General features: G+C 46.2%; 1 protein-coding gene and 1 long non-coding RNA gene across 2 annotated transcripts in view; both read right to left on the reverse strand.

The window, feature by feature from the left end:
• Positions 1-2,472: 2,472 nt before the first annotated feature.
• On the reverse strand, positions 2,473-4,028 carry LOC119218436 (uncharacterized). The gene is made up of 3 exons (XR_005120386.2): positions 3,429-4,028; positions 3,077-3,278; positions 2,473-2,966 (listed from the first exon to the last, which is right to left on the reverse strand). It is a non-coding gene; the product is annotated as an uncharacterized LOC119218436 (long non-coding RNA).
• Positions 4,029-5,929: 1,901 nt separating this feature from the next.
• ncf4 (neutrophil cytosolic factor 4) overlaps positions 5,930-9,448 on the reverse strand; it is a 10,069-nt gene continuing 6,550 nt past the window's right edge. The window contains exons 8-10 of the mRNA XM_037472880.2: positions 8,734-8,885; positions 8,392-8,457; positions 5,930-6,209 (exon numbers count right to left, since the gene is read on the reverse strand). Of these exons, the coding sequence (XP_037328777.2) occupies positions 6,002-6,209; positions 8,392-8,457; positions 8,734-8,885 (426 nt within the window). The 3' untranslated portion in view covers positions 5,930-6,001. The remainder of the gene's footprint in view (positions 6,210-8,391; positions 8,458-8,733; positions 8,886-9,448) is intronic.

Here is a 9,448-nt window from a genome sequence, read left to right on the forward strand (position 1 = left end):
ATACGCAATCGTTGTGATCTTCTTCCTGTTCGGTCGGGGCAACGTTAAACAAATGGTGCAAGCAAAGAGAATTTATGGTAGCGTACCGGGCTCTTCTTGTTATTCCCAAAAGCTGTTACTAAGCAAGTAACTAAGCAGTACCGAACAGTACAGAACAGTACCCAACAGTACCCAACAGTACAGAACAGTACCGAACAGTACCGAACAGTACCCAACAGTACAGAACAGTACCAAACAGTACCCAACAGTACCCAACAGTACAGAACAGTACCGAACAGTACCCAACAGTACCCAACAGTACAGAACAGTACAGAACAGTACCGAACAGTACCCAACAGTACCCAACAGTACAGAACAGTACCGAACAGTACCGAACAGTACCCAACAGTACCCAACAGTACAGAACAGTACCAAACAGTACCGAACAGTACCCAACAGTACAGAACAGTACAGAACAGTACCGAACAGTACCCAACAGTACCCAACAGTACCGAACAGTACCGAACAGTACCCAACAGTACCCAACAGTACAGAACAGTACCAAACAGTACCGAACAGTACCCAACAGTACCCAACAGTACAGAACAGTACCCAACAGTACCCAACAGTACCCAACAGTACAGAACAGTACCGAACAGTACCGAACAGTACCCAACAGTACCCAACAGTACAGAACAGTACCGAACAGTACCCAACAGTACCCAACAGTACCCAACAGTACAGAACAGTACCAAACAGTACCGAACAGTACCCAACAGTACCCAACAGTACAGAACAGTACCCAACAGTACCCAACAGTACCCAACAGTACAGAACAGTACCGAACAGTACCGAACAGTACCCAACAGTACCCAACAGTACAGAACAGTACCGAACAGTACCCAACAGTACCCAACAGTACCGAACAGTACGGGCGCCGGTCCGCTGACGCCGGCAGCAGGACGAGTTTGACATATGAGCTCTAGTCCTTTTCCTCGGAACGATTTCACCCCCAAAGGAAAAAAAAACAAAAAACAGCAGCTACATACATTATGACTAAGTTACACTAGTGATTTGTCCTTCTAGTTAGCAGTTCAGTAGCTAACAGTTAGCCTGCTAACTTGATACTAATGGACAAATTAATGTGTACCATTTATTTACTTTGTTCTTTTTGTGATGGAGTTTTACCTCCACCCGTCCTGCAACGTCAGCAAATGTAACTGCAGGTAAATCTGTGAGTGAAGTTGTGAAGACTCATTTTCTCCTGATGTGTTGACGCTTGACAGGAAGTCCACTTCCACATTGACTACGCATTTCCAGTTTTTGTGAAAAAGGTCCATTATGAAGAATATTTTGCCGTTGTTTTTTATAACTAACTAACTATAAAGTTCTCTCTTTTCTCTCCACCAACTCTCTTCAAAAGGTCAGACGATGTGTTTTTTTTGTGGGTGAAATGAACTTGTTTGTTTCCACGTTAGCAGAGGCATCAGTATAAGTTTCATGAAGACATCTTTAGGCTAAACCACGTCCTGATGGAGAGAAAGAAATATGTGGTAGCATGTGCACGCTAGCTCTCTGCTGCCAGAATGCATCCTTACTGCCTGCATGTGTTTGCACAGAGTAGGCCTGTGTGAACGCGCCTGTGTGAACGCGCCTGTGTGAACGCGCATGTGTGTGTGCATGTGTGTGTCTGTGCATGTGTGGGTGTGTCTTTTCAAGATCTAGAGACAGGAAGTGCTGCCATGGCGACGGGAGGAAAACACAGGAAGTGCAAACTGAATGCCTCAAATTCCACGGTCTTCTTCTGGCCGCGAGTCGGAGGGAGAACAATGAGACGATGAGTATGAAGATGGAGGTTAGGGGTTGGGGGGTTGGGGGGTTGGGGGAGTTCTGCCTCACAGAAAACCATAAATATCAAAGATCAGAAAGAAACGTTTGCAGGTTCAGCAAAATTGCCAAAATCGAGGCTTCAAAAAACAATGAGCATGGTTACCATGACGACGTCCTGTGACTCGGATACCTCACATCCCGACCTGCACCACCTCCTATCTATTTATTATCTACTAGTGGAGTCACATGACTCCTCCTCCTCTCCTTCCTCCGGTAGCAACACGCTAAAGCTTTTGAAGGATGTTTCCACACAGCTGACTTATTTCCCTCATCATCTCATCATCACCCTGTGACCTCACAGACCGATGATGTCATCAGGAGGAATCCTGTCCATGAAAACCACCATCCAGCGACCCCCCCACAAACGACTCTGACTTAGTGCAGAGTAACGGACCACATGAACACCATGAAGGACCCCCCCCATCCAGTCCTCCCACGGCCTCTCTGGGGGTCAAACGCCTTCTCCAGGTCCACAGATAGACCTGATGAGCATCCGCCCCCCCTGCAAGATCCTTAAAGAGCCGGTCCGTTCTGCAGAACCACATCCGCTTTATTTCAATGAGATTCAGTTTTCTTATTTATCAGCACGATGGAAACTAAAATGTTGGGATTTTAATAAAGACAATGTCTAATTGAGATATTACACCCCCCCTTACTTCATATTACGGGTTATTAAAGTCATTTTATAATTATTTTCTCCTTTGGTGTACAGGCATAGATACAGAGATTCATTGTTACTGTATATTACATTTTATTTTTCAGTAATATCAGAATAATCTCAATTTTTAAAGTGTTTTTGTTAATTATGAATATTTTCAATCATATTTACATATTTACTATGGAAACACACACACACACGTCTGTGTGACCTTTCACACCTTTGTCACTTTGTCTTCTGCTCGTGTGGATGAAGAGACTCTTGATTGATGATGAGGATGAAGGTGGCGAGGATGAAGATGTCTCGGCAGCATGCAGTACCGAGGTGGATCAGCGGCGCCCCCCTGTGGCGAGACGCGTGAGGTCAAACTGGGAACCTGCAGCCACTCGGCATCCAGAACCTTGTATGGTTGTGTTTGATGGGTTCAGGATCAAAGGACCTGAGGGTTGTTTTAATAACACATAAAAACAACACACATATGTTGATGACAGCACATTCACATGTAACCGTCATCCTGTGAACAACCAATCAGGACGGAGTCTGCAGTACCTCGTCAAGCCCATAAATCCTCTACATGAACCAGTCTCTGTGTGGTCTCCTCCTTCTCCTCCTCTTCCTCCTCTTGCTCCTTCTCCTCCTCCGGGAGCAGAGCTTCTCCTCTCTGGAGAACGAGGACGTAGTGCTGGACGTTCTGGAGTGAAGGGAGGCCCTGGAGAACCAGTACCAGGACTGCAGGTCAGACTGTGAGACCCTGCAGTAGAATGAGAGGTTGTAAAGGGTCCTGGTGGTAGAGACACTACCACTTCAGTCCACAGGGGGCGACACAATCCACGCACAACTTAAGCTCTTTGTGCTAACTTTAATAAAGTGGATAAAAAGGGAGAGTGACTTCATTCCATACTTGCTTTGAGAACAAGCTTGTTTCTTTCCCAAGATGCAACAGGACATCACTGGGTATTCGTTAGAGCGTCCCTCGTTCTTTGCTCTGGCTCCGTCTCCCGCTGTGTGTTGACCAAAGCTGTGATGAAAACATCACACTGTCTGAGCATCTTGGAAAACAAAGTGTAAAAACCAAGTTAGTAACAGCTCCGTATTATATAATGATTACATGGAACCAACCTTCCTACTAATAAACAGCAAAGGTGTGAGAAATATATCATTTTGTACTTGAGGGAAGTACAAACAAAATGTTATAATTAACTATGTGAAAACACATAGTGAAGCACCTCCTGCTTTATGGTCTGTTAGAGACCTGTCAATCAGCGTGTAACCCCGCCCTAAAGCATCCCCTCTTTATGGTCTGTTTGACTCTAAATGGACCATCATTCACTAAATGAACATCATGCTGCATTGAAGAAGACTTGAAACTAGAGACTGAGACCATAAACTCATGTTTACAATGTTTACTGAGGGAATAAATCAAGAGAGAAGTAGAGTCATTTCCTCATAGACGTCTATGGGAGCAGAGGAGTCGCCCCCTGCTGGTCACTACACAGAAGTAGAGTCATTTCCTCATAGACGTCTATGGGAGCAGAGGAGTCGCCCCCTGCTGGTCACTACACAGAAGTAGAGTCATTTCCTCATAGACGTCTATGGGAGCAGAGGAGTCGCCCCCTGCTGGTCACTACACAGAAGTAGAGTCATTTCCTCATAGACGTCTATGGGAGCAGAGGAGTCGCCCCCTGCTGGTCACTACACAGAAGTAGAGTAATTTCCTCATAGACGTCTATGGGAGCAGAGGAGTCGCCCCCTGCTGGTCACTACACAGAAGTAGAGTCATTTCCTCATAGACGTCTATGGGAGCAGAGGAGTCGCCCCCTGCTGGTCACTACACAGAAGTAGAGTCATTTCCTCATAGACGTCTATGGGAGCAGAGGAGTCGCCCCCTGCTGGTCACTACACAGAAGTAGAGTCATTTCCTCATAGACGTCTATGGGAGCAGAGGAGTCGCCCCCTGCTGGTCACTACACAGAAGTAGAGTCATTTCCTCATAGACGTCTATGGGAGCAGAGGAGTCGCCCCCTGCTGGTCACTACACAGAAGTAGAGTCATTTCCTCATAGACGTCTATGGGAGCAGAGGAGTCGCCCCCTGCTGGTCACTACACAGAAGTAGAGTCATTTCCTCATAGACGTCTATGGGAGCAGAGGAGTCGCCCCCTGCTGGTCACTACACAGAAGTGGAGTCATTTCCTCATAGACGTCTATGGGAGCAGAGGAGTCGCCCCCTGCTGGTCACTACACAGAAGTAGAGTCATTTCCTCATAGACGTCTATGGGAGCAGAGGAGTCGCCCCCTGCTGGTCACCACATGAAGTTCTGACCTCACATTTTTTAGATGAAATGAGGATTGATTCGCATCTGAAATAATAATAATCTGAATATGAATGAGAAGGAAGTGATTGCAGATTAAATGGTTAAATGACAGTTCCAAACTTCTGGTTTAGTTTCCTCCTGCATTCTTCTGGAGATGTCACGCCACTGTCCTAGAGATACAAATGTTATTGGGAGACTTTAACTGGACGTCCTCACTGTGAAGCTCCGTCAGATCAGACAAACCAAAGCAGTGGAAAACAGCTTCAGTGGCAGGTTGGAATTGGACTAAAAACTATACGTTCATAAAGTTTCTGGAGAAGGTGAGAAGAAGGTCATGGAGGTAAAGAGTTCAAACGGACGGCACACTGGAGCCAGTCTATGTTAACAGTGACCTCTGACCTCATGCTGGCAGACTCAGTCAGAGATGCTTTAATCATAGTAAGCAGCGACGTCCTTTTGTTTCTCCACTCTGAGCACGCGGCCCACGTCCCGTTGTCCCTGTGGACTCGACTCTGTCCTGGTGGCCTCCGTTATGAGCTTCATTAGATGTACGACCGTAACGACCAATGTTGGTCATTAAAGGTCGACCGGCCCTTTTGTTCTGATGAGGTTATAATGACCGAGGAACAGAATGTCCAACACACATAGAACATGAAATAAGAATATGTCTGGTTTTTATTATATGATTTCATATATTTAGATACAAGGTAAACCTCTCCTGCCATCATTAACTAGTAAGATTAGCTGATTAGCTTAGCATAGCATACAGACCACAAACAGGCAGACAGCTAGCCAGGCTTTGTCCTGAAGGAGAAAAATAACTTATTATATATAAATCCCATCAAATCTCCGATATTTGAGAGCTCTACCAGCCCAACAGGAGCCCTCAGTGATGTGAGTGTGCTGTTAGTGGTCGCACACAGCAGCTAATGTAACGTTAGCACAAAGGCTAACCCACTGACTATAGCACAAAGGCAGAAATAAGAAATGATAACAATATAATAAATGTCTTAATGCCATCGTGCGTCTCCCTTTAACACCGAACGTATTTCTTCAACAAAAGAAAATAAAGCACACAGAATGTAAAACCTGCATTAAGTTAAGGTTTATTAAGGTTTATTACTACAGCAGTGACTGAATGAATGTATGACCCCCCTGCTCTCAGGCCTCAGCGCGGTACACCGAGAGGTCGCAGGCCAAGGTCACGTACAGTTCCCATGGAAACTGATTGACAGGTCTGTTGACCTTCCCGCGGCGACCTCTGCTCTCTCGGACCATCAGCTGGACGTCCTCGTCGTCCAGGAGGCGGATGAGGTCGCCTTCGGGGTCGCGGTAGTTCAGGGCGATGTCGTCCACTTTGAAGACATTCCTGGGGGGGGGTCAGGACACGTTTCACTTTATAGTTTAATTCACCCAAAGGAAGAAGTGTGTGAAATCAAGTTGTTGCTCCTCGTCTTTCATCGGGGTTTGTGCTTCATATAATGGAGGTTAGTATAATATATAATAATATATGATATGGTCTTCTGAGGGTTCTTATTGGTTCTGAGAGAACAATCACACGTTGAGGTTTCCTTCGTATCAAGTGGTTGATTACTTTAATGTTAAAAGCAATAAAATATTTTTTATGGCGACATTACATGGAGAAAATATTGCACCATCCATCAGAGCAGGAAAGGACTTCATGGCCTTTTGTATTAGGTTTTAATTAAAATGTTTGCTGAGGGAATTTCACCCAAAAGAAAACTCCTAAACAATGAGAATAAATACACAAAGCACAAGACGAAGACACATCTGATGGAGGACGCACAAGACGAAGACACGTCTGATGGAGGACGCACAAGACGAAGACACGTCTGATGGAGGACGCACAAGACGAAGACACGTCTGATGGAGTACGCACAAGACGAAGACACGTCTGATGGAGGACGCACAAGACGAAGACACATCTGATGTAGGACGCACAAGACGAAGACACGTCTGATGGAGTACGCACAAGACGAAGACACATCTGATGTAGGACGCACAAGACGAAGACACATCTGATGTAGGACGCACAAGACGAAGACACATCTGATGTAGGACGCACAAGACGAAGACACATCTGATGTAGGACGCACAAGACGAAGACACATCTGATGGAGGACGCACACGTCCAACGTCACGTCCCCAAAACACCAGATGCCTGTTAAATGTTCCAGTGATAGTGAGAAGACTCCTGGGACTTGAACCCTCGATTTCACCTCATTGAAGATCATTCTAATATTTTCATATTATCTCTTCTCACTTTTAGTTGCAAAATGACGACGGTCCGAAAAGCTGAGCTCGAGGTTTCAAAGCGTCGGCCGGGAAACCATACGGTGACGTTGCCATGACAACATGCGCTTCTCATATTTGTGGGCTTCTGTGGAGACTCGTTCATTCTGTTCAGGTGACTCTAGGCTCATGCGGAGGGAGTCATTGCCCCCCCCTCACACACTCAACCCCCCCCCCCCCCCTCCTTACGCTACATTAAAAACTCCAGACCAGGGTCTCACCCATCGGCTCCTCAGGGCCCAATCAGAGAGGAAACAATAATGAGCAGATGAAATTAACGCATTCTGGATGGGGAGGGCTAATCATCGTAGCACTCGCCTCTCCGAGATAATGAGTCGGAGAGGGAGGGGGGCAGGGGGCTAATATGCAAGTTTGTGTTCTACGTTCGTTACAACGCGCTCAGAGAATCAACGACGTTTCAACCGGAGGGGCGGCGGTTCGATCCCAGGCTGACCGGTGTGTCCTTGAGCAAGACACTTAACCCTCGCTGCTCCTGTAGCTGTGACTGTGTGAATGTGAGTCACTGGTGTGTTGTGGCTTCAGTACACGTTTGTTCATCGTACATGTATGATGTCCACTACTACTGCGTGTTCATCAGTACACGTATGTTCATCGTACATGTATGATGTCCACTACTACTGCGTGTTCATCAGTACACGTATGTTCATCGTACATGTATGATGTTCACTAGTACTGCGTGTTCATCAGTACACGTATGTTCATCGTACATGTATGATGTTCACTAGTACTGCGTGTTCATCAGTACACCTATGTTCATCGTACATGTATGATGTTCACTAGTACTGCGTGTTCATCAGTACACCTATGTTCATCGTACATGTATGATGTTCACTAGTACTGCATGTTCATCAGTACACCTATGTTCATCGTACATGTATGATGTTCACTACTACTGCGTGTTCATCAGCACACGGAGTAACATGAAACCTCCTTCTCTTGGTGGTTTGTAAGTCTTACATAAGAACCTCTCACGTGGCGTTCCCATTACTTCATCACATACTTTCACATTCCATGTGCAATGATCCCCCCCCCCCCCCCGTCAACTCTTAACACCCCCAGAATGTTGATCCTTTGGACCGTTGTTTTCCAGCATGAAATGAAAACTCACTTTTTAAAAAGCCCAATAAATCCTTTGTTTCTCCCCAAAAACGGTCTCCATTGTTGGAGAATAAAAAGACGGTGGTAGCGAGTTACATAAAAGGTGCAGAAACACCCACCTCATCTGAGAGAGAAGGTCCTTGTGCGCCGGCTGGATGCTGAGGTCCTCCTGCACACACACATCCCTGCAGGGAGGAACACAGCAGATACTCAACCCATCAGCCGCACATTAAACAACCCTAAATCCAACTTCACCCAGATTCCCATCGCAGTCTGCTTCTAACAAAAGGAACTATCACAAGGTTTCAAACAGGCACATATGTTAAAATGGCAAATTGATCCATATGCAGAATGACGAGTAGTTTAAGTAAAAATAGTGGATGTCATGTTTGTATACGGCACACTAACTATTTCAAGTATCGGGACCACCTACAGATTCACCTGCTGGTCACCACACTGACCTGGTCTGGACCCCCGAGGGCGTGAGCAGGAAGCAGCGCAGGCAGCTGTAGCAGGGGCCGCCCCCCTCGCCCTCTGAGTCGCTCTCTGGGAGGGACTTAATGATCTTCACAAAGGATTGTGGGAAAATACCCGTTTGGTTGTTGGCGGTGCCCTGAGGAGGAGGCAGAGTGAAAGAGTGACACTTTGTTATTCATTTTGTTCTCTCAATTTAGAGTTAAGGTTTACTGCTTTTATTTTGAAGGGCGGTCCTTAAGTGTTTTGTACTAATACATCATTTAGTCATTTAGCGATTTGCAATAAGTGGATTTCAACCAGTTTCACCCTTTAGTGACTGTCCCTCAGCCTGGAGCGAGATCACCAGGGTTCTTCATCAGCTCGAGATCATCTCAGCTTTGAGATGCCTCATTAGACACGTCATGTGACTATGAACACAGAACCTACCTCCACCAGTCCTCCATCACTCTACCTCCATCATTCCTCCATCACTCTACCTCAATCATTCCTCCATCACTCTACCTCCAAAATTCCTCCATCACTCTACCTCCACCAGTCCTCCATCACTCTACCTCCATCATTCCTCCATCACTCTACCTCCACCTGTCCTCCATCACTCTACCTCCACCAGTCCTCCATCACTCTACCTCCACCTGTCCTCCATCACTCTACCTCCACCAGTCCTCCATCATTCTACCTCCACCTGTCCTCCATCACTCT

This window comes from Pungitius pungitius, chromosome 9 (assembly GCF_949316345.1).
Source record: "Pungitius pungitius chromosome 9, fPunPun2.1, whole genome shotgun sequence".
Lineage (NCBI taxonomy): Eukaryota > Metazoa > Chordata > Actinopteri > Perciformes > Gasterosteidae > Pungitius > Pungitius pungitius.